The 24,659-nt window shown below is 41.5% G+C and overlaps 2 protein-coding genes and 1 pseudogene across 5 annotated transcripts in view; 1 reads left to right on the forward strand and 2 right to left on the reverse strand.

The window, feature by feature from the left end:
- NUSAP1 (nucleolar and spindle associated protein 1) overlaps positions 1–16,935 on the forward strand; it is a 31,953-nt gene extending 15,018 nt beyond the window's left edge. For both annotated transcript variants that reach the window (XM_046009382.1, XM_046009383.1), the window contains exons 5-11: positions 1,504–1,605; positions 5,312–5,421; positions 9,881–10,068; positions 11,879–12,036; positions 13,940–14,056; positions 15,336–15,444; positions 16,592–16,935. In XM_046009382.1, coding sequence (XP_045865338.1) covers positions 1,504–1,605; positions 5,312–5,421; positions 9,881–10,068; positions 11,879–12,036; positions 13,940–14,056; positions 15,336–15,444; positions 16,592–16,685 — 878 coding nt within the window. In that variant the 3' untranslated portion in view covers positions 16,686–16,935. The remainder of the gene's footprint in view (positions 1–1,503; positions 1,606–5,311; positions 5,422–9,880; positions 10,069–11,878; positions 12,037–13,939; positions 14,057–15,335; positions 15,445–16,591) is intronic.
- Positions 16,895–17,009, reverse strand: LOC123945253 (annotated as a pseudogene).
- Positions 17,010–18,900: 1,891 nt separating this feature from the next.
- The window catches only part of NDUFAF1 (NADH:ubiquinone oxidoreductase complex assembly factor 1), a 34,886-nt gene continuing 29,127 nt past the window's right edge, over positions 18,901–24,659 (reverse strand). For all 3 annotated transcript variants that reach the window (XM_046009384.1, XM_046009387.1, XM_046009385.1), the window contains exons 4-5: positions 19,634–19,708; positions 18,901–19,130 (exon numbers count right to left, since the gene is read on the reverse strand). In XM_046009384.1, coding sequence (XP_045865340.1) covers positions 18,981–19,130; positions 19,634–19,708 — 225 coding nt within the window. In that variant the 3' untranslated portion in view covers positions 18,901–18,980. The remainder of the gene's footprint in view (positions 19,131–19,633; positions 19,709–24,659) is intronic.

Raw genomic sequence — 24,659 nt, forward strand, 5'->3', positions numbered from 1 at the left:
CCCCCCATTTGTAGTATCTGGGGAGGAGTGACTCTGACTCCATGAATATCCTGTTGTGCATGGAACATTACCTTTCTGGTTTTAGAGGCCAGCTCCAAGCAGAAGCCCCTGCAGGCCCTCCTGCCCTACCCCAGCACTCTTTGATGTCTTATGGAAGCACTGGGAAACCTCCCGTCTGAGGGATGTGATATACATAGTAGTTCTTGAAAATCCATTTGGATATTTTTAAGTAGATTGCCTCAAGTTGGAAAAGATAACAGAATGTAATGGTAAGTGAAGGGAAAATGGCCAATACATATACTCTGATTTCAACAGGATTTAAAGAATAAAAACTAGTAGGGAAGAAGAGAACCTGAGGAAATAGGCCGAAATGCTCATGGGTAAGGATGTTTCTTAGGTTGGTGGGATTGTGTGGTGTGTGTGTGGGTGTGTTTTTAAGATTTGATTTTTTAAGAAATCTCTACGCTTATTTGTCTAATTTGGGAATTGAACTTACAACCCTGAGATCAAGAGTCACATGCTCTACCAACTGAACCAGCCAGCCATCCCAGGATTGTGGGATTTTTACTGTTCTAGTTACAATAACCTGTTCATAGCAAAAGTTTTGAAAAAGTTTCTTAAATTATTAATTAATTATTTGAGAGAGAGCATGAGCAGAGGGAGAAGCAGACTCAGCACTGAGCAGGGAGGCCAATCAGGGCTCAATCCCAGGACCCTGGGATCATAATCAGAGTTGAAGGCAGATGCTTAACCCACTGAGCCACCCAGGCGCCCATTAAATTTTCTAATCTATTTACATAACTCCTATACAAGGAAGCATAAAATTTCTTCCTACTTGAAGTGTATGAGCCAAAATTGTAGTGATGCTACAACTCCTCCTTTGTGCTCATTTTTCCCACCACCTTAGCACACCCCATCACATGAAAGTGCCATGTTAACTTCGAGAAAAAATCTTTTTTTTAAGATTTTATTTATTTGACAGAGATCACAAGTAGGCAGAGAGGCAGGCAGAGAGAGAAGAGGAAGCAGGCTCCCTGGATGTGGGGCTCGATCCCAGGACCCTGGGATCATGACCTGAGTCGAAGGCAGAGGCTTTAACCCACTGAGCCACCCAGGCATCCCGAGACCTTTTTTTTTCTTTTAAGCTTTATTTATTTTAGTGATCTCTACACCCAGCATGGGAGTTGAAATTACAACCCTGAGATCAAGACTCGTACACTCTGACTGAGCCAGCCAGGCGCCCCCAGCTTCTAGACATTCTTTTTTTTTTTTTAAGATTTTATTTATTTATTTGACAGAGATCACAAGTAGGCAGAGGGAGGGAGAAGCAGGATCCCCGCTGAGCAGAGAGCCCAATGCGGGGCTCCATCCCAGAACCCTGAGATCATGACCTGAGCTGAAGGCAGACGCTTAACGACTGAGCCACCCAGGCGCCCCCTGGACGTTCTTAATAGGAAGAACTTACTTCGAAATCTTTGATTAGTTCTGTTTCTTTCCATTTAGGTAATGAAGATTCGAAGGTACCTTCAGAAGGAAAGAAGTCTCTCTACACAGATGGGTTTTCCAAATCTGGAAAAAGCAAAAGAACTATAAGCACAACTCCAAGTAAGTTTTACACACACGGAAACAAAGTAATAGTTGGCGCCTTTGGGCTAACGCTGGATACGCAGTGTGCAAGAATAGCTGAAGGCCTGAATGCTGGAACTGGGCCTGCCATCCATCTTCTCTCATTTCCTAGCTCTGAGACCAGGGGCCTCTTAGCCTTGGTAAACCCACTTCCTCAGTTTCCAGTGGGAGTGCATATACTTCCTATTTTGTCAGGTCGATGAAGTTGGCCCTCCAGTTCCAGATCCCCGCCTAAAGCCCTGACTGCAGTAAAGCGAATCCAACGGGTTTGTGTCCTTGGGATGGAGAAGTTCTGTTTACACTGTACTGTAGTTTGTTAAGTGTGTGATAAGTGTTACGTCTCAAAGAACAATGCACGTATTTTAATTAAAAAATAATTCATTGCTAAAGAATGCAGCAAAGTGGTCATCTTTTTGCTGGCGGAGGGTCTTGGCTCAGTGTGGATGGCTCTGAATGAGCGAGATGGGTGGTGGTTGCTAAAGGTCAGGTGGCTGCGGCAGTTTCTAAGAACAAGGCCGCAGTGAAGTTTGCCCCAACCACTGACTTCCTTTAACAAATGATTTCTCTATAGAGTGTGGTACTGTTGATAGCATTTTACTCCCAGTAGAACTTCATCCAAAACTGGAGTCCATCTTCTCAAACCCTGCTGCTGCTTTATCAACTGAGTTTATTCTGAATATTCAAGAATATTCTAAACCCTTTGTTGTCCTTTCAACAGTCTTCACAGCATCTTCGCCAGGAGTAGATTCCATCGCAAGAAACCACTGTCTTTGCCCTTTAAGAAGCAACTCCTCATCCATGAGTTGTATCATGAGATGGCACCAAGTCAGTCACATCTTTAGGCTCCACTTCTCGTTCTAGTTCTCTCGCTGTTCCCACCACATCTGTAGTTACTTCCTCCACTGAAGTCTTGAGCTCCTCAAAGTCATCTTTGAGGGCTGGAATCAGCTCCTTCCAAACTTCTATTTGTGCTGATATTTTGGTTTCTTTCTTTTCTTTTTTTTTTAGTTTAAGATTTTATTTATTTATTTGACAGACAGAGATCACAAGTAGTCAGGGCCAGGGGGAAGCAGACTCCCTGCTGAGCAGAGAGCCCAATGTGGGGCTCGATCCCAGGACCTGAGATCACGACACAAGCTGAAGGCAGACGCTTAACTGACTGAGCCACCCAAGCGCCCCTTGGTTTCTTGATATGAATCACAAATATTCTTAATGGCACCTAGAACGGCACACCATTTCCAGAAGGTTTTCACTTTTGCCCAGGCCCATCAGAGGAATTACTGTCCTTGGCAGCTATAACTTACAAAGTCTGTTTTCTCAAATAGGACTTGAAAATCTAAATGACTCCTTGATTCATGGCTGCAGAACGATGCTGTGTTAGCATGAAAACATTAATCTCCGACATCTCCCACTGAGCCCTGGAGTGACCAGGTGCATTGTCAACGAGCAGCCATATTTTGAAAGTAACTGTTTTCTGAGCAGTAGATCTCAACATTGGGCTTAAAATATTCAGTAAATTATGTTGTAAACATGTGCATTCCAAGCTTTGTTATTTGATTTCTAGAGCACAGGCAGAGTAGGTATAGTATATAATTCCTAAGGGCACTAGGATTGTGAGATGGTAAATGAGCATTGGCTTCAACTTCAAGTCACCAGCTGCATTAACCCCTCTCAAGAGTCAGCCTGTCCTTTGAAGCCAGACATTGACTTCTCTGTAGCTGTGAAAGTTCTAGATGTCATCTGGAAATAGAAGGCTGTCTCAGCTACATTGAAACTCTAGTGTTCATACAGCTGCCGCCTCCACTACTGCTCTAGCTCTCCTGGCTCACGTGCTACAGCTCCTACGTCGGCATTTGCTGCTTCACTTTGTACTTCTATGTCCTGGGAGAGACATGAACCTCACGAACTGACCTCTTCTAGCTTCCAGCCTTTCTTCCGAAGCTTCCCCAACTTCCTCAGCCCTCACAGAATGGAATGGCATTAGGGACTTGTTCTGGATTAGGATTTGGTGTAAGGGAATGCTGTGGCTGGTTTGGTCTTCTAACCCAGGCCACTCAGCCTTTCTCTGTATCAGCAATGAGGCTATTTCATCTGAAGACCTCGAGGCCACCATTGGAGCAGACGAACACACAACATTTGCTTGCACTGCTTGCAGTGCCCCAAAACAATTATAATAATAAAATCAAAGATCGCTGATCACAGATCACCAGAGCCAAATACTTAACAATAATGAAAAAGTTGAAAATTCTGCAGTAATTATCAAACGGTAATACAGAGACATGAAGTGAGCCAGTGCAGTTAGAAAGCTGGCTCTTGAGAGGGTTGTGAGAAACCTTCAGTTTGTAAAAAGAAACAAAAAACCCAGTTTCTCAAAGTGCCATAAAACAAGATATGTTTATATATAGATTGAGACTAGTTTTCTACCTCTGATGACCTAGCATAGCACCTAGCACATGGCAGGTAGTCAGTAAATCTCTGCGAATGAATGTCTATAAAGTACTTTGTACAATGTCCACCTTGTAATTATGTTTCTTAAAATTTTTTAAGTAATCTCTACCTCCAAAATAGGGCTTGAATGCATGATCCCAAGATCAAGAGTCAAATGCTCTGTTGACTGAGCCAATCAGGCACCCCTAAATTTTTTTTCAGTAATAAGTTTAAGGGATTCCATATCTAAAAGTGTAGTTGCTTGTTCTCTATTGCGTGGTACATAGCATGTTGAGGTATTGTGTATTTATAGTACTCAGAATGTTGCTCGGCACATATTAGAAATATATATACTTGGGGCGCCTGGGTGGCTCAGGTCATGGTCTCGGAGTCCTGGGATCGAGCCCCGTGTCGGGCTCTTTGCTCGGCGGGGAGCCTGCTTCCTCCCTCTCTTTCTGCCTGCCTCTCTGCCTATTTGTGGTCTCTGTCTGTCAAAATAAATAAAATCCTTAAAAAAAAAAAAAGATATAAAAAAAGATATATACTTAATAGTTAATTAGAATTTTAATTTTAAAAATTTTTTATACTTTTTAAGTAATCTCTATACCCAACATGGGCTTGAACCCACAACCCCAAGATCAAGAGTCACGTACTCCTCCGACTGACCAGTTAGGCCCCTCAAGAATATTCTTTTTTTTTTTTTTTAAGATTTTATTTATTTATTTGACAGAGAGAGAGATCACAAGTAGGCAGAGAGGCAGGCAGAGAGAGAGGAGGAAGCAGGCTCCCCGCGGAGCAGAGAGCCTGATGCGGGGCTCGATCCTAGGACCCTGGGATCACAACCTGAGCCGAAGGCAGAGGCTTTAACCCACTGAGCCACCCAGGCGCCCTGGTATAAAGCTTTCTAAGCATTGTAAAATGTTATATTTTTGATTAAGTAAAGGCCATTTGATTAACTGGTGAGGGGAGTTGAAAAATCTTAACTCTTTCCTTGTTCTGTGGATTAAACCAAGTTGTCGGTTAGCAATGAAATGGACAGAGGAGAGCAATGTATGTTGAATAGTTAATAAGATAAATATACTTTGTCCCTGAGTTTACAAAAACTGAAAGATTTGAAATTAAAGCTTTAACAAAGATGATGTTGAAGTTGAATGTCAGGGATGCAGAGAAGAGAATAAGTGTCAACAGAAAGACAAAAGAAAGGTGAATAAATGGATTTGTCTTATTATTAATTGTTATATTTGGGGGGACATTCTAGACTTTAAGAAGCTTCATGAGGCTCGTTTTAAGGAAATGGAGTCCATCGATCAATATATTGAGAGAAAAAAGAAAAATTTTGAAGAACACAATGCATTTCATGAACTGAAGGTATGCTGATAAAATTACGTGGGGTTTTTTTGTTGTTGTTGTTGTAGTTGTTTTAAGATTTGTTTATTTGAGAAAGAGAACAAGCACAAGCAGGAGGGGTAGAAGGAGAGGGAAAGAGAATCCGAAGCAGACTCAACGCAGAGCGTGGAGCCCAACTCAGAGCCTGGTCTCAGGACTTGAAGATCACGACTTCAGCCGAAACCAAGAGTCATATGCTCAGTTAATATGCCACCCAGGAGCCCCCCAAATTATGTTCTTAATGGGACTGAACTATTTGACTTTATGTTTTTATTTTTGTCAAAGTTTTTATTTATTTGAGAGAGAGAACAAGAAAGCAGAAGCAGGGGGAGTGGCAGAGGGAGAAGCAAGTTCCCCGCTGAGCAGGGAGCCCAATGCAGGACTTGATCCCAGGACCCCCAGGATCATGACCTGAGCCAAAGGCAGAAGCTCAACCGGCTGAGCCACCAGGTGCCCCAAACTGTTTGATTTTCATGTCAATACCTTAGCTAATACAGCCATCTTTTTATTGTTCTACCAGTGGAATGGATTTGAGTTTAATATATCTTTATTATCAGAAATTTCTTCTCCCACCATAAGAATTTTCAGAACTCTCAAAACCGAGAGGCCTCACTATGAAGACCTAATTCCAAAACACCAGTAAGTTGTTCTGTTTTCAGCACTCACACATTGTGCTTATTACTTTTGTTGAGGACAGACTGATTTATGGGTGAAGCCATTTTCATTCCCTGTCTCTCACGTAAAGGAAAAAGGACTGAGTTGCCGTGGCTTACTTAAGGCCTCCCTAGTAACTGAGCTCCTGGGGGCCCTTTAGTCCAGGTGCCGGGGGACTCAAGGTCCCTTCGAGTTAAAAAAGGTGATGAAGTCAGCCCCGAGGCTGACTTAGAGCAGTGAGTTGATAGCATCCTGTTACTCCCTTACATGGTCTCTGGTGGTCAAGAGGAGCCATACAGTAGACTGGGGAACATCTGTTTAACAATTTCATTAATACCTACAATGTGCTTATTTCTCAAGAGGAATTGGAGGCAGTCTTTGGTATTTCAACACAAAACAGTATAAAGTTGACTGGAAAGGGATAGAACATGAGCACTGTTAGCAGGGACAGTATCTGCTATATCAGTCAGTTGAGTTTTCAGTTTTCTGATACAAATGTCAACACAAACACACTAGGTGACAAGTTCTACATAATTTAAAAAAAAAAAACAAACACCATAAGCTTCTTAGAAGCTGAATCTACCTTTTTTTTTTTTTTTTTTTAAGATTTTCTCTATTTCGGGGCGCCTGGGTGGCTCAGTGGATTAAGCCTCTGCCTTCGGCTTAGGTCATGATCTCAGGGTCCTGGGATCGAGCCCTGCGTCGGGCTCTCTGCTCAGCGGGGAGCCTGCTTCCCCCCCCCCCCCCCCCGCCTGCCTCTCTGCCTACTTGTGATCTCTGTCTGTCAAATAGATAAATAAAATCTTAAAAAAAAAAAAAGATTTTATCTATTAGAGAGAGACCATGAGTGAGGGACCACAAGCACAGGGAGCAGGAGAGGGATAAGCAGGCCACCCTAGAAGCTGAATCTAAAGGAGTAACATTCATTTGAACTCTTTATAAAACCACTGCTAACCTAGCATTTCCCAACCAGCTAACAGGGACAAAGCCAAGCCATGGCATGTGAAGGCCTCCATTGCTGCCCTACTGATCCAACAGCGGGGTGTGGAAATCGGCAAAGAGATACTCTGTGTGCCCCTAATAACACTTGCTTAAATATTAGCAAGGGTTAGGTATCACTACATTGAGAGTTGAATACCTGGCTTTTGCTGATGATTTACAGGAAGTAGACCTCTAGTTTTGTTTTTTGTTTTTGTTTTTGCATGAGAACGAGCTAGCTGCACATATGCCTGCAAGCAGGCATTTCCTCACCTTCCGTGAAGCCGAGTCTACTAATAAAATACCTGATTGAAAGTCAAGTTTTCTATACTACGTAATATGGGTTAGTCAGGCAAAAATTAGGGCAGAACAGGTGTCTCAACCCTAAACTTGAGTGTAGCCCTGATGATGTGTTAAATAAATTAGTAGGTCATCTTATTTTTTACTGCTAAGCCCCACCCCGAATGAGTTTAGTTCTAAAATCTCATCCCCACTCCCCATTAAGGAATAGATCTCTCAGATGGGTTATTTGGTATGATCTATTTGGAAACTGGAAAATAAAAATTATAGTGATGTCACCGCAGCTGCTTGGAAGTTTTTCTTGACAGGTGACATGTTTTGGGATTGATGATTGGACAGTGTTGGATAATAATGAATAAGCAGAGATCCTAGACAGAATCATCCTGGGCACGACCTGTTTCTCCTTGATTTTCATAGTTCGGGCAGGGAGACCTATTTGATTTAGTTGCCAGATGGCCCTCTTCAAGCATCAGTAACCTAGTGCCCCAAGATGCCTGTTTATCTTGCCAACAGTGGGAATGATGAATTTTTAAAATCTTTATTAACGTAATATGAAAAAATCCCAGTTGACCTTTCTTTGATCATTATATGTTTATATAATTGGCTGGGATGTTTTTGTGAATTTGTTTTTTCTTAATTTTTACCCATCTGTTAGCCATTTATATTAATGCTATATATTCTATATTATACTTTCCTTCAGTTTATCTTTTAACTATATTAATGGTATCTTTTATCTTGTGAAGGATTTTTTCTTAAATTTATCCAACTGTTCTTTTTAAGGGTTTGCGTTTATTTGTCACACCCTGCCTCTGCCAAGATTATAAAAATAAGTTCTTTTTTTTTTTTTTTAAGATTTTATTTATTTATTTGACAGAGATCACAAGCAGGTAGAGAGGCAGGCAGAGAGAGAGAGATGGAAGCAGGCTCCCCGCTGAGCAGAGAGCCCGATGCGGGGCTCGATCCCAGGACCCTGGGATCATGACCTGAGCCGAAGGCAGCGGCTTAACCCACTGAGCCACCCAGGTGCCCCTAAAAATAAGTTCTTATGTTTGTACTCCTTTTATTATTTTCCCCTATATTTAATCCTTAACCCACTTTTTTTTTAATACAGTATGATTGACCTCTTTGTTAGGATTGAACGGGGTTTTATTGCTAAAAGAAAGAGGAATTGGTTACATATTTGCTAACAAAACGAGTTAGTGCTACTAGAACCAATGGCTTAATATTCTACCTGAAAAAAAGTCAGATGGGTAAGGACTAATAGACTCATTTCTGCATTGTGAGTAGTTCAGAACAAAGAAGCAGAGTTGATGGTCCTGGCACCAAATGAACTGTGAGGAGACGCAGCATGGAAGGTGGGAATCTTGGGGGAAAGACAGAAGGCGGCATAAAAAGTGTGATTAAATAGAACCATGTGCTTAATACAGCTAACCTGGGCTCCTGCCTTATGGTATAGATGTGCGTTTACGAAGTATTTTAGTAAGTTTTAACTTTGTGTCACATTAGAATCTATTCTGCTTATATGTTGAGAAGTTGACATAATTCTCTTGAGTGCTTGTATTTCCTAGGATATCATCAGAATTTTTCTGTCTCTGGCTTCACCTTGTTGATATCAGTAGTCCCACCACTGTTGTCCCTTCACAAAGTTGTATTTCTTTTGCTTGTAAGAGCTTAACCAGTGATAGACATCATTATTCTTTATGCTCTGATAATATCTAAAAAGGGATAACCTAGGTGGACCTTCCCCAGCCATTTCAGAGGGAGGGTTTCTCTCCCTCCGTTTCTGTTTTTTTGTTTTGTTTTGAAGAACTTTAAGAACCCATGGAGGGGGACGCTGTGAGGACAGGGGTGAAATTATGTGTAGATTCTGTGTGTCAATTACATAATAGGTGGTTCTTTGAGTTTGTATTTAATAAACTGCTTGTCACATTCTCAAAGACACTATATATCCAAGAGAAGCTATTTATCCTTCCTTTCTGGCCACAGGGGACTTTTAAACCACATTCTTTAGTCAGAAAATACCTGGGTTCATGGCAGCTGGGAAAGGCTTTCTGTAGCACAGGAGAACCAGAAGTAGTTTCTGGTTCAGTCGCCATAGCAATACAGGTACAAGCATCTGCCCTGCCCACCTGGCAGGGAGGAAGAGGATGAGGTGGTAAGTAGGAAAGATAACAGGTGGGGTTAAAAGTGGGGATAGAGGGGCCCCTGGGTAGTTCAGTTGGTTGAGATTGCCTTCAGTTCAGGTTATGATCCCCGGTCCTGGGATGAGCCCCATATCGGGCTCCAGCTCCATATCGGGCTCCTTGCTGAGCGGGGGAGACTGCTTCTCCCCTGCCTGCCATTCCATTCCCCCTGCTTGTGCTTGCTCTCTCCCTCGCTCTCTGTCAGATAAATAATTAAAAAAAAAAAAAAAAAAAAGGTGGGGGGATGGAACAATGGGATGAATGGAGCTGCTCTAGAGACAGTGCTAAGAAACCCAACTTGAACATGATGCAATATCCTTCTGCAGAAGCAGCCGGCCGCCAAGGGCGCAGTGGTGACTCCAGTTCCTCTCCGGGGAAGGCTCCCCTTGGCTTGCACTCCCACCAGCCAGCGCCGTTCGCAGGGCCGGCCACTGGGCACTGCCGGCAGGAGCACCTTGTGTGGAAAGGGCTCTGCCAAGCGTTCCGTGCTCTCAGCAACTAAAATGAACGTCAGGTAAGAAGAGCTCCAATATGTAATCGAGTACAAGGTCTCAAAGCTTTACTGCCTCCTGATCATTTCAGGTGGGCGACATCAAGTATGTTTAATGTTGATGAAAAAGAAGGCAAAAGGGGATCAGAATGGAGAGAGAAAATAAGTGGATGGTTTTTATAAGCTCTAATCTTTTTTCTTTAAATTTGTCTGGGGTTTTCTTAAACTTCTCTAAGCTCACATTGGGTTTGTAAGTAAAGATAGAAGGTATATATGGATATTCATTTTATTAGTTTAACGTACGCCAATAAAGACATGTAATGAGAAAATTTTCCACTGACTTAAATGTAAAGTTGAAGCTAAATACCTACAGAAAATAACTGATTAGTCCTAACGTGTAACTTTTGTAACCCACTGGGTACTGCAGTGTGAGTTACCCTGTGCGCCCCACTGACCCCTCTGTTTTCTTTCTGTACTTTCCTTGACACAGGGTAGTCCCCATTTTAACTATTCCAGAGATGAAGATCTTCAGGCCCCCTTTATTTTTATTTATTTTTTTAAAAGATTTTATTTATTTATTGGACAGACAGAGATCACAAGTAGGCAGAGAGAGAGGGGGAAGCAGGCTCCCTGTTGAGCAGAGAGCCCAATGCAGGGCTTGATCCCAGGACCCTGAGATCATGACCTGAACCAAAGGCAGAGGCTTAACCCACTGAGCGACCCAGGTGCCCCAATTTTATTTTTAAGCAACCTCCACACCTGGTGTGGGGTTCAAACCCACAACTCTGAGGTCAAGAGTTGCATGCTTACCGACTGAGCCAGCCAGGTGCCCCTATTCTCTCCTTTTTAAAGGGTGTTCACAGCGTCTAATAGTGTTGGTACCTGGTGACACTTCTCCAACACCTGCAATTATCTGATGTAGTGTTTAGAGCTTAAAAATGCCCTGAAGTTTGGAACCCTATTGAGTTAGTGTGGAACGTGAGGTACCTCTACGTGGCAGTTCTGACTGTATTTAATAGTACTGAGGAACTGCATGGTCAGGGCAAGTTCTTGCTCCAATGGAGTGTTCACAGCAGCCTGGACTTCATGGCACCTCTCCTAACACTCAGTTGTCTTAACAAGGTCGAAAGGTAATGCTGATACCCCATAATTTGGGGTGCTGATACAGGATTACTGCCACATCTTAGTTGTAAGTCCAGAAGTTGTCTTCTGTTAACCTACCACCACCACCATCATGTATATTTACATCTGTCTTTCCTGAGTTTCGCTGACTCTAAGACACCATCAAATGGAGACCTCATCATTACTTTATGAACCACTAAGAAAAAAACACTGCCAGCTATCATGTGTTACTAATTATGAAACATATCCCAATTTCAGACATTAAAATACATAAGAAATATGCATCATAATCAGTGGAATAAATTTATGGCAATTTGCCAGGAGAACAGGGTTATGTACCATTTAAATGAATGACCATTTACTAGGAAGACTGTCCCCATCACTTATCTGGCATAGCAGTCTTCTGTTCCCTGACAGGCCGTCACCAGGAGGAGAAAGTGGGGAGTGGTTCAAGTACCTCCTAAACTGTAATTTGAGCCCCAAAGACATTCCCTTGGAGCTCTACCTTGTCCTGTCACTGGGCAAGGCAAGGAAAGCAGCGAATATAAAACCGTATTTTACAAATCAAGTGTTGTAAAATGTTTATTCTGCAAAAGAGGTTCATTCACGTAACAAGTCCATATTTGAGCCCTTTCACAGGTGGTTTTGCTTTTATGCTTGACACAAGTTACTCTTCACACACTCATGTTTGGTACTCCACTGTCCTGTTCAGGTTTTCAGCTGCTACCAAAGATAATGAGCATAAGCGTTCACTGACCAAGACTCCAGCCAGAAAGTCTCCACATGTGACCATATCTGGGAGTACCCCAAAAGGCCAGGCTGTGCTCGGGATATACAAGATAAAGACCACAACTGGGAATTCTGCTTCTGGTAAGACAAAAAAACAACTTTGGTTCATCTTTAAGCCATGTAACTTCCTCAAATTATTAAGTGTATTTGTTTACTGAAAGCTTCTCCATAACTATAAAATCCAAAGCAAAAATTTGAGCATAGCGTATTTTTCACTCTGTATGGGTGAAGAAAATGCCAGAGACGCGAACAAAAAACAGGTATCTGCCTGAGGACTCCATCTTGCTATAAGGAGTCCTAAGACGGTGACCCTCTCTGAAGAGCATTCAGCCCATTCCCAGACTCCGGGATTAGAAGGAGGATCACAGTATTCATTACAGCCTCTGACTGGCCCTCCAGGATTGTGAAACTAATAGGATCCCAGAGTTGGTGGAATAAATGCCACACAATGGACTAATAGATTATGTAAACCAGAATAAGCCATATGGACACTCTTCTACACACGGTCTACTTAATCACCTAAAAGGACTAGGTGGTTTTCAAAAGAATACTGCAGTAGCAGTACAAAGTTAAAAAACAAACAAACAAAAAAACTACAACCAGGAGATTGAGGCCTGTCAAAATTCTCCTGAGAGTCCCATTGAATATGTCAGCCAAGAGCCATGATCACATAGAAAGGCTTGCCAACTCCTCTGAGACTGTCAGTTAATAATCTACGTAGAGACTTTATGAGAGTTTCTTCATACCTTAAAGACAGGAACGTGAGGCTGACAGCTACATTTTAAGCGAGTCCAGAAGCAGTATGTATGTGGGTATTTCCAGCTTTTGTTATTAGTGTCATGACCATTCTTAACCTTGTCTCCTGTATATATGAGAGTGTGCTTCTCTGGAGCTCGGATGGACTGGGGTATACTGGCCAGCTTGAATGGTAGCTACTGAAACTGCTCGGCATTGTGGATGGCCCGTGTTCCCCCACTGCCGGCACCTGACAGCCACACCGTGGGATGACACGTACAGGGGTTTTGTGCTTTTCTCACTTAACTGCGTGGTCCTAGATCTTAGTTGCTTATTCATACTTACATGCAAGTGCTGACATTCAACAACAGCCTGCGATGGGAGAGAATTAATAAAATGTGCCTGAACATTGGGGAGGGTATGTGCTATGGTGAGTGCTGTGAAGTGTGTAAACCTGGCAATTCACAGACCTGTACCCCTGGGGATAAAAATACATTATATGTTTATAAAAAATAAATAAATAAAAAATTAAATCCAGAAAAAATGTGCCTGATACATGGTGCCCAACTGTAGCGAAAATTTGGCTTACTGAGTCCTACCATTCTGGTATATTAACTTTACAGTACAAAAATTCACATTTTTAAATAACCGCTTCTATTACCCAACAATCAGAGCCACACATCTTGTCTGCTTTATCTGATTAGGTTCCTGCAGGCTTTATATCCATGTGAATGAGAATGTTACTATTAACATTTTTTTCCGAAGACATTTCACTTTGATTTTGAAAGGTAAAATGAGTGTTCATCATAGAAAACTTGAAAAATACAAAAAGTTATGAAGAAAATATAAAGAGCGCCTATAGTCCTGCACCCGGAGATTGCACTGCTATTTCCTCTGACCCTGTAATCACCACTGAACTATTAACAACATATTTTTGAAGGGTAAATAATATGAGGGACACAGACTGAACATTTACCCAGTCAGTTATTTAAACAGGATTTTCAACTCCCAGCTGATTCTAGGAAATATCCTAATATTGAGACTATTTGAGGAGCTATTCACAAGGGAAGCCTCAGTGGTTAGCTTTCCTTAGTTATTTTCCCCCTTTTCCTTTTTAAAACCACATGTTTGAGACTGTTCACAGAGATGATATTTTTAAGACCAAGAAACAGTACTTCAACAAAAAACCATGCAGGCCTTTTATTTTCCCCCTAATTAATCTCTGGAGCTTTGTTCCTTGGTTTTGTAGTCGTTACACCATTCAAGCTGACAACTCAGGCAGCACAGACTCCAGTCTCCAGCAAGAAGCCAGTGTTTGATCTCAAAGCAAGTCTGTCTCGTCCCCTCAACTATGAGCCACACAAAGGTATGTGAAGATGCTCTGAGATACAAGACATGCCAAAGACGTAGGATTAAATAGTTCTACGTCTAAGGATGTGGAAAATTCTAATGCTTCAGTGGAAAGCTGTACTTGGCCACCTAGAATTTCTTTCCCCTGGGTCCACATGACCCATAATTTAAAAGACTATCCACTAAGCAAATACTAATCAACTCACTTACATTTTTGTAAATCAAAGCCCTAACTTTTAATCAGTGTTACAGCAAAGATATAATAAAATTTCAGGGAAAAATCGAGAAACTTAGAAATTGGCCTATGGATAAATGAATGTTTTCTTTACAACTTTTGAAGGATCCCAGGCTGGAATCCACCCACCCAACAACCTGGGACGTTTACTGGCTATATAAATGCCCATATAAATTGGGCATACATTAAAGTATCAATATATCCATTTAAAAAGCAATACTAACAACCACCACCACCACCAATATTTCATGTGATCCTTCCATAATTCCAGAATTGCTTTATACAGATATATATTTTTTTAAATTTTGTCAGGGGGAGGGGTGCCTGGGTGGCTCAGTGGGTTAAAGCCTCTGTCTTCGGCTCAGGTCATGATCCCGGGGTCCTAGGATAGAGCCCCGCATCAGGCTCTCTGCTCAGCAGGGAGCCTGCTTCCTCCTCTCTCTCTCTCTGCCTACTTGTGATCTGTCTGTCAAATAAATAAAATCTTTTAAAAAAAAATTTTTTTTTTTGTCGGGGGAGCCGCAGGCAGAGGGAGAAGCAGGTTCCCTGTTGAGCAAGGAGCCTGATGTGGGACTTGATCCCAGCACCCTGGGATCATGACCTGAACTAAGGCAGATGCTTAACCGACTGAGCCACCCAAGCATCCCTAGAATTGTTTTAAAAACAGTAAGACTTCTCTGGGTGCCTCGGTGGCTCAGTGGGTTAAGCGTCAAACTCTGGATTTCAGTTCAGGACATGATCTCAGGGTCCTGAGATTAAGGCCCCACATCAGGCTCTGTGCTCAGCAGTCCACTTGAGATTCTTTGCCCCTCCAGGCCATGTGTGCACACGAGCTCTTTCTCTTAATAAATCTTTAAAAAAAAAACAAAAAAAAACCTTGTTTTTAGGGGGAAAAATACGATTTATATTTTTTATGGAATAGGAACTAAAACTAATGGAATTATACAGGCAAATGTCAATAAAAATGAAGTATAAATATTCATAGCAAACAGCCTCAGATGAAGAGAATAAAATAGGTAATATAAATAGAATCTTCTTAAATCTTTCTCTCCTAAACCAGGCAAACTGAAACCATGGGGTCAATCTAAAGAAAATAATTCTCTGAAGGAACATGTAAACAGAGTTAGCTTCCACAAGAAAACTTACAAACAACCTCCTCTCCAGACTAGGTGAGTACATAATTACCCAGATCTACAGTAATTTTAATTTTAAAAGACTGTATGTAAAAGCAGAGCCTCTGAGGTACAGAGTGTCATTAACAGTGGTGTTTAAGAAAAGGGGAGTCGTGAGATCACATATAGGACTTCTTGAAGATATACATGCCTAGGGCCCACCACAGTGGTTTTTTAATTCAGTAATTGGGAGGAGGGGCCCAAGCAACTACACTGTTTCCAAAGCTCAACAGGGGATACACAAGGAGACCCTGCTTCACATGACCTACCAGCCCCAACAGTGTACCTGGATATCCCTGCAGATGCCTTTCCAAGTGCGCAGGTGTAAGTTCTTCAGTCCCAGGGAAACCAGGCTTACTAGGCTTCAAGGCCCTAGCCAGAAGAAATCCCCGGATGATCCTTAGAGGCTTCCTTCTGTGTGAAAACCGAAGCCAAAGCTTGCTGTGGGTTTTAGCTGGTCCTGGCTGAGTTGATTCCCTGAATGAAACCATCCTGATCCAGGATTACCCATCATTTGACTTGCCTATATCCAGCTCCCACCAAGACATTTATTTACTACCTATATTTGCTATTAAGATTGTTAACAAAGGGGCATTTGGCTGGCTCAGCTGGAAGAGCATATGACTCTTGATCTTGGGGTTGTGAGTTTGAGCCCCACATTGGGTGTAGCGATTACTTCATGGTTTTTTTTTTTTTTTTTTTTTAAGTTTAACATAAAACTAGCCTCCCCCAACTCCTCCTACCAATCCCCAATCCCTTCCAGAAACGGAGTGGCTTAGATCAGCAGACCCTAGTTCTAGTACTTCCACCAGACTTTGATTTTGAGCCTGACCTCTGACTTCCAAAGGCAGAGATTTTTCATTTAAGACAAATAGAGGTACCGAGGTGTCTTTTGTTCCAGTTCCATGCTTAATTTTAGAATGCTGAATTAACATAAAAAGGAAAATACCAGTTTCCTAGCCCTTTTAACACAAGTGATGTAGAGCTGTGGTTTCCATAGGGCACTAGCTAGAGGACAGTGTCCTGTGTGTTTTGTACTATACTGGATTTCAGCTTAAGCTTAGATACTAGTCTGACAGGTGCTTTAAAGTAGACGTTTGTGGAGCTTCACTAGACCCTAATGAGTACCTGTCCCCCTCTTTAGGGAGGAACAACGGAAACAACATGAGCAAAGACGAAAGGAGAAGAAAGCAAAGGTTTTAGGAGCTCGGAGAGGCCTCATTATGGCTGAAGATTGATTAACATCCTGTAAATAGTATCTTATTCTGAACCCTTTCTTTAGTGTAAATATTTTTTTCTACTGTCTTCCCCACTTTAGTCAAAAGACTCTTCTGCTTTGTTCACTATCTATGTAGTGTTGGTGGTTCTCCTCACATGCTACATCCCTGAAAAGATGTTACTAACCTTAAAGCTCAGATTCTTTCAAATGGTTTTTACCTATCTCTGTACAATTCAGTTTTCCAGTGACTCATCCTATAGATTCTTGACCTAGATTTTTCAATTAGCAATAATCGCGCCTCGGATAAACCTCACTGGCTACGATACTGCCACTGCGCAAAGCTTGACCTAGATTTTTAATGTCAAGTTCCCTCTACTGACAGAACTGGGATCCTCTTCTAGACAGAAGCATTTACCTGATGGGAGGTAGTTCTCCCACGAGATTTAGTAGAACTTGGACCACTAATAAGCTGAGAAAGCCACTTCTTCCTCCTTTAGAAAATCAAGTAGTCTTAATGAAACAGGGAACCAAATGAGTTAGTGATGGCATATTCTACTTTGAGAAGTGTTTTGTTACCTATGCATGTTTGTTCAGATCACTTGATGTAATTGCTGTCTGTCACTCAATATATTCTTAAAAACTCTACAGTTTGTTCTAGCCTGACTTATTTAAAATAAACAGGGCCATACTGAAATCTGAGGATTGCTGCTTCAAGGATCAGTCTGCTCTGTCAGAGTTACTTCATGGAAAAGACTAGAGTTGCTTAGCCTCCTAGCCATGTTTACTGCACCGAGGTGGACCTTCTTAGCTTTGTACTGTTCAAGATTTTCATAAATGTTTTCTCATGGTGGTAGATTCTTTGCAAATTACTTCATGATTGAGTTGACCAGCTAAGATTAACAAGCATACTTATACTCTGCATCTGTCCTGACCACCTCTTGTCACCCTAAGGAAAAATGACCAGGTCATCCCCTTGTATTTTTCACAGCACATGTCCAACTCTGTTATACTTACTGTTAAACATACACGAGCCCACAGAAGGTTGGCATACTCCTGTTGATGAATAAACTCAGATTTTGCTCTTAAGCAGGTATTAGATCAATTAAATCACCGTCAAATGCACTGCAGCTAAGAAGGTAAAAAGATATAATCACTTTGGAAAACAGGTTGGTAGTTTCTTAAAGTTAAATATGTCTACCACAGGGGCGCCTGGGTGGCTCAGTCGGCTAAGCAACTGCCTTCGGCTCAGGTCATGATCCTAGGGTCCTGGGATCGAGTCCCTCATCGGGCTCCGTGCTTGGTGTGAAGCCTGCTTCTCTCTCTCCCTCTGCTGTTCCCCCTGTTTGTGCTCTCTCTCAATCAAAAAATAAAATCTTAAAAAAAAAAAAAAAAATATATATATATATATATATATATATATATATCTACCACATTACCCAGCAATGGCATGTGTAACATTGAAACACAAGAGGCACATGACCTTCTATTCCTGGTATATACCCAAGAAAAAGAAGCACATGGCCACACAAGAACTTACAGGCTGATATTTACAGTAGTAGTATTCATTGTAGCCAAAAAGTAGAGAAAATCCAGTTGTCCGTTAATAGATTAAAAATGATGCACTTAAACGGAAATAAAGTCCTAATAAAATATTGCAACATGGATGAATCTCACAAACACTATGCTAAATGAAAAGAAGCCAGACATAAAAGATTACATATTACATGATTGTCTTTGTGGGACATATCCAGGTAAGCTGAACCTATGGGAAAGCAGATCAGCAGACACCTGGGGCAGGGGGGCGGGAATTAAGAGCGCCTGCCCAAGGGGTATTAAGGTTACTTCTAGGGCAGATAGAAATTTTCTAAAATTAGCTTGTGATAAAAATCGACAAGTCTGTGAATATACTAAAAATCACTGGATTGTATAGCAATCTTTAGCAATCTCCTTTCCTCCAATGATGGATTAGAAAACAAGAACCTACAAGGAACAGAGTAGAAGGACATCAACAGTCATTTTGAGGGCTGCTTGCTTTGGCAATGCGTATGTGTGTAGGAATTGTTCCTAACAAATCATTTTAACCCAAAACAGTTAAGTTCTTTACATAGTACCTCCACATCAGGACTTGCATTAAGTTATAGCCTAGAACCTAGTTTCATGCTGCGTCTCCCTGTGTGGCCCCTCTTGGCAACAGCATTTACCTTTGGCTCAGGGAATACATACCAGCTGTTGGATGAAAGCCATTAAATACTTTATTTGTCTCGGTCATCATGGATACTGCTACTCTTAGTTTGGTACTACAAAATTACCATCTCTATTTAAAAAGTCTTGGGTTAAGCTCTGGAGAATTTTCATAGGCGAACTCTTCTGTGTGGGCTGGATCTGTAAACACTCCAATAAAATCTATTTCCAGGAAGAATGGACCATCCACTTTATCAGCCAAGGTGAATCCAATAGAAGAGATCTACATTTAAAATAGAGAAACTGATCAAAATCTCACACACTGACATTGATAAGGTGATTAATATAACTGGGTCTTTACACTATCAGGCCTTAACAAGTATATCATAGTTCTATGCTGTAGCAAATCATAAAAGGAAGTGGAGGGGTGATTTTCTTTCTACTCCTCTTCCCTTTCTTTAAAGTAGTGCACTTAAGACTGGTGAAGATAGCATGGATAGCTAATGGAGGATCCTTGAAGCCCTCCTGAACTGGAATACTATTCTCTTATATTGGAGCTAAATTAAATGTAGGCAAGCTGAAAAGATGACCACACTACAAGTCCTCCTGCATGGATTTGGTTCATAGAACAGGTCTGAGTCAGTCTGTGTGTGGAATACCAGGGGTGACCTTGTTAAGAATTTTCATCCTTCATTTGCCAACCCTCAAAAATGGACTTGAAGTCCTCACAGGAGTTTTGTTTCACTAAAGATCACAGCTCTAAGTGAAAGTACAGGAAAATACTACCTTGTCAAGCAGAAGCTGGTACTGGGCATCCCGAATTCTTCCTTGATTAGAGAAGAAAAATTTGGAGAAAGGAATCTGAAAAGAGAAACCATTTACTTCAGAGCTAAAATACAAGCAACTGAGGCATATGTATGGAACTGCAGTGATAGTTTAATTCTAACATTCTTTAATGTTTTAGTTCTAATTTACACAGTTATGACAAGTGGCCAGGCATTTGGATCATAGATATATTTTTTAATTGAAATAGTGTTAGATGAAAACCTTTCAAAGCCAGAAATCCCAAAGGAAAAATGGTAAGAGTACAACTTAATTTTTTGACAGCAAAGACAAAAGATAAATTAGGAAAAAAAATATTTCCAACATTTATGGACAAAAACTAGTATCTACAAAACTTTCACAGGTGACTAAGATTTAACAATCAACGGAAACATGGGGAAGGGGAGAAATGGGCACACATGTATACTACTGGTAGGCATACAGACTGGCACGACTCAGAGAGTAGCCCGCAACTGGGAGGCAGGAATCTATGATGGCCCCAAGATTTCCACCTTCTGTATCCACACACCTTTCAGGTATTCATCCTAACATCTGCTGCTGGGAAAGGACTGTGCATAAGGAAGGTCCCAAAGCACCCAACCTTAATATAGGGAAGATTATCCTCTGAAGGCCCAACTTAATCACTTGAGCCCACAGGAGGACTGGCAAAAGAGGTTAAAAGGATCTCTTGGGAGCAGATTCTTCACTGCTGGCTCTGAAAAGGGCAGAAGCAAAATGACAAGGATTGCAGGAAACTTCCAGGAGCTGAGAGTGGCAGTCAGATGACAACAAGTACAGAAAGCAGGATGTTAGTCCTATAATCACAGGAACTGAATCTGGCCAACAACTACAATGAACTTTTAAGTGGATTCTTCCCCAGAGCCTCCGGAAAGGAATACAGCCCAGTTGACAACTTTGATTTTAGCCTTCTAGGCCCCAAGCACTGAACCCAGATATACCGAGCCCCAACTCATGACCTATTGAACTGTAAACTAATAAACATGGGCCGTTTGAAGCTGCTAAGTTTATGGCAATGTTTTATGTAGAAAACTAATGGCAGAGGCGCCTGGGTGGCTCAGTGGGTTAAAGCCTCTGCCTTCGGCTCAGGTCATGATCCCAGGGTCCTGGGATCGAGCCCTGTGTCGGGCTCTCTGCTCTACAGGGAGCCTGCTTCCTCCTCTCTCTCTCTCTGCCTGCCTCTCTGCCTACTTGTGATCTCTGTCTGTCAAATAAATAAAATCTTTAAAAAAACAAAAAACAAAAAACTAATGGCAATTTTTAAAAAAATATTTTATTTTTTTGTCAGAGCATGAAGAGGGGGAGCAGCAGGCAGAAGCAGAGGGAGAAGAAGGCTCTCTGTCAAGAAAGGAGCCTGATGTTGGGCTTAATCCCAGGACTCTGGGATCATGACCTGAGCCAAAGGCAGACACTTCACGGACTGAGCCACCCAGGCACCCCACTAATGGCAGTATTTAGCAAATTTTGAAATGCTGTAACTGACCTACCAATTTCACTTTTAGGAATATATGTTATAAATTCTGACAAATACATAAAGATATAGCTTTTTCTGGGCGCCTGGGTGGCTCAGTGGGTAAGGCCTCTGCCTTCAGCCCATGTCATGATCTCAGGGTCCTGGGATCAGCCCTGCATCCGGCTCTCTGCTCAGCGGGGAGCCTGCTTCCCCATCTCCCTCTGCCTACCTCTCTGCCTACTTGTGATTTCTCTCTCTGTCAAATAAATAAATAAAATCTTTTTTTAAAAATGTAGCTTTTTCTAATAGAAAAAAAGGAAAAGGAAAAATAGGGGAATGGTTAAATTATGGTGCATCTATACAACTGAACACTATGTAGCTATTTTCTTAATGCAGATCTACATAGGATACAATGGGAAAACCTATATATTATTAGAGAAGAGGACAGAATCCACAGTAGAAACACAAATTTTAAAAACACCTCAAAAGGGTGCCTTGATGGCTCAGTCATTAAGCGTCTGCCTTTGGCTTAGGTCATGATCCCAGGGTCCTGGGATCAAGCCATGCATCCGGCTCCCTGCTCAGCGGGATGTCTGCTTCTCCCTCTCCCACTTCCCCTGCTTGTGTTCCCTCTCTTGCTCTCTGTCAAACAAATAAATAAAATATTTAAAAATTAAAAATTAAAAAAAAAATAACACCTCAAAAAAAATTTTTAAAAACTTATAGCAATTGGGAACAACCCAGTATCTATTAATAGAGGAATCAACTATAGGATTTCCATATAACCAAAAATACCAAATAAAATAACAAAAAAAAAGGAGAATAACTCCACACATTGATATGGAAGCTCTCTGGGATTTAAATTTTATTTATTTTTTTAGAGGGGTGGGGGGCAGAGGGACAGAATCCTATGAAGGCTCCACACTCAGCACAGAGCCTGATGTTGGATTCAATCTCATGACCCTGAGATCAGAACCTGAGCCAAAAACAAGAGTCAGTCGCTTAACTGCTGAGTCACATAGGCACTCCTACGATTTAAATTTTAAAAATAAGCACAGAAGATGTCCAAAGCATGCTATTTTTATTTTTGAGTAGGAAAAATTGGAGAAAATAGGAGTAGGTACTTATTTTTGCTTAATCTGCATAATGTAACTACCAAGCTACACAAGAAACTACTGAAAAGTGACTACCTACCCAGGGTGGGCAGGAAGAGTGTGGATGGGGACACGAGTGGGAGTGAGACTTCTCACTGTACATCATTTTAGACTTTGATTTTTGAGCCCCCAAAATATAAATGTTTAAAGAAAATGTGCTGTTCAGATTATGGCTCAGTGGTTTGAGCTGCTGCCTTCGGCTCGGGTCGTGATCTCGGGGTCCTGGGATCGAGTCCCGCGTCGGGCTCTCTGCTTGGCGGGGAGCCTGCTTCCCTCTCACTCTCTCTGCCTGCCTCTCTGCCTGTGATCTCTCTCTGTCATAAATAAAAAAAAAAAAAATAAAAAAAAAAAAGCACTTGTTGACATAAAAACAAACTCAAAAACTCAGATTCTAACCCATCACTATACAAGATCACACTGCTCACACAGCAGATTAAAATGCAGTTAAATCCAGGGGCATGTGGGTGGCTCAATCAGTTAAGCACTGGACCCTTGGTTTCCACTCAGGTCATGATCTCAGGGTGGTGTGCTGCATGAAGCCCTGCATCAGGCTCCCTGCTCAACATAAGAGTCTGTTTGAGATTCTCTCTCCCTCTACCCCTCCCGCTCATGCTCACGCTCGCTCTAAAATAAATAAATCTGAATAAATAAATGTAAATAAATAAGTCATAAATCAATAATAAATAAATACATACATACATATGGTCACATCCTAGTTCCCTTGCTCCTTTCATTCCTGTCAAACAAACCTGGAGAGGTCCCCCTCCCCAATCAGTTTCTTATTTTGCATCCTAGTTCAGCAGTTCGACTACCTCATTACTCAAAACACATTGTGGAAGTGGAATCAAGGCTACCTGCTTATCATGTGTCATGTGTCACATACTGCACCAGTCCACAAACTGATCTCTTCTAAAACCACTGTCTACACCAAGGGAACTGGATATTTTTGGCTGGATAAAAAAGCTAAGAAGGAACATTACATCTTGTATAAAAGAAAAGGATGCACAGTTCTTTCTCTCCAGGTGATAGTAAACTATATAATTTTTCCATCGTTTTCCTGTTTTCTCTCCATAATCAGAGTAAATATTTGAGCATCTCACTTCTATTTACTACAGGAGACTTATTCATGAACAACCGAACAGCAATTTGTAACACTTAATTAAAAACCTCTTGAGCACCTGGGTGCCTCAGTCTTAACGGTTAAGCCTTTGCCTTCGGCTCAAGTCATGATCTCAGGGTCATGGGATCGAGTCCCACATCAGACTCCCTGCTCAGTGGGGTGTCTGCTTCTCTCTCTCCCTCTCCCACTATCTGTGTGATCTCTCTCTGTCAGTAAATAAAATCTAGGGGCGCCTGGGTGGCTCAGTGGGTTAAGCCGCTGCCTTCGGCTCAGGTCATGATCTCAGGGTCCTGGGATCGAGACCCACATCGGGCTCTCTGCTTAGCAGAGAGCCTGCTTCCCTTCCTCTCTCTCTGCCTGCCTCTCTGCCTGCTTGTGATTTCTGTCTGTCAAATAAATAAATAAAATCTTTAAAAAATAAATAAATAAATAAAATCTAAAACAAAACAAAAACCTCTTGGGCACCTGGGTGGCTCAGTCAGTAAGTATCTGCCTTCAATGCTTGGGATGGAGACATTGGGCTCCCCACTCTGGGGTGTCTGCTTCTCCCTCTCCATCTGCCCCTCCCCCTGCTTATGCAGGCTTGCCCTCTCTCTTAAATAATAACTAAAAAAAATTTTTTTTTAAGATTTTATTTGTTTATTTGACAGAGAGAGATCACAAGTAGACAGAGAGGCAGGCAGAGAGAAAGGGAGAAGCAGGCTCCCCGCTGAACAGGAAGCCTGATGCAGGGCTCGATTCCAGGACCCTGAGATCGTAACCTGAGCCAAAGGCGGAGGCTTAACCCACTGAGCCACCCAGGCACCAATAACTAAAATCTTAAATAAAAACCTCTTGTGACTACACTTAATGGTGATGAGCACTGAGTAATATATATAAATGCTGAATCACTATGTTGCACACATGACACTAATATAACACTGTACTTCAATAATATTCTAATAAAAGAAAAATCTCTTCCCCATCACTTTCCCTCAATAATTTAAAGAGAGCTGTTGCAAACAACTATTCTTTCCAGACAAAGATTAGGACTCTATGTATTTTCAGGAAAGAAAGTAATCATTAACAATTAAATAGTAATACTATAGAATAATCTGGCAATGTGCAAAAGCCTTAAAAATAAATCATTTATTCTAGGAATGTTATTTCTAAGAAAATAACCTAAGAAAATAAGGTTATCTACTTCAGAGTTTGGTACAACAGTACAAAATTCTGAAAACAATCTAAATGTACAATAATAAAGGA

The sequence above is a fragment of the Meles meles genome, chromosome 6 (genome assembly GCF_922984935.1).
Source record: "Meles meles chromosome 6, mMelMel3.1 paternal haplotype, whole genome shotgun sequence".
NCBI lineage: Eukaryota > Metazoa > Chordata > Mammalia > Carnivora > Mustelidae > Meles > Meles meles.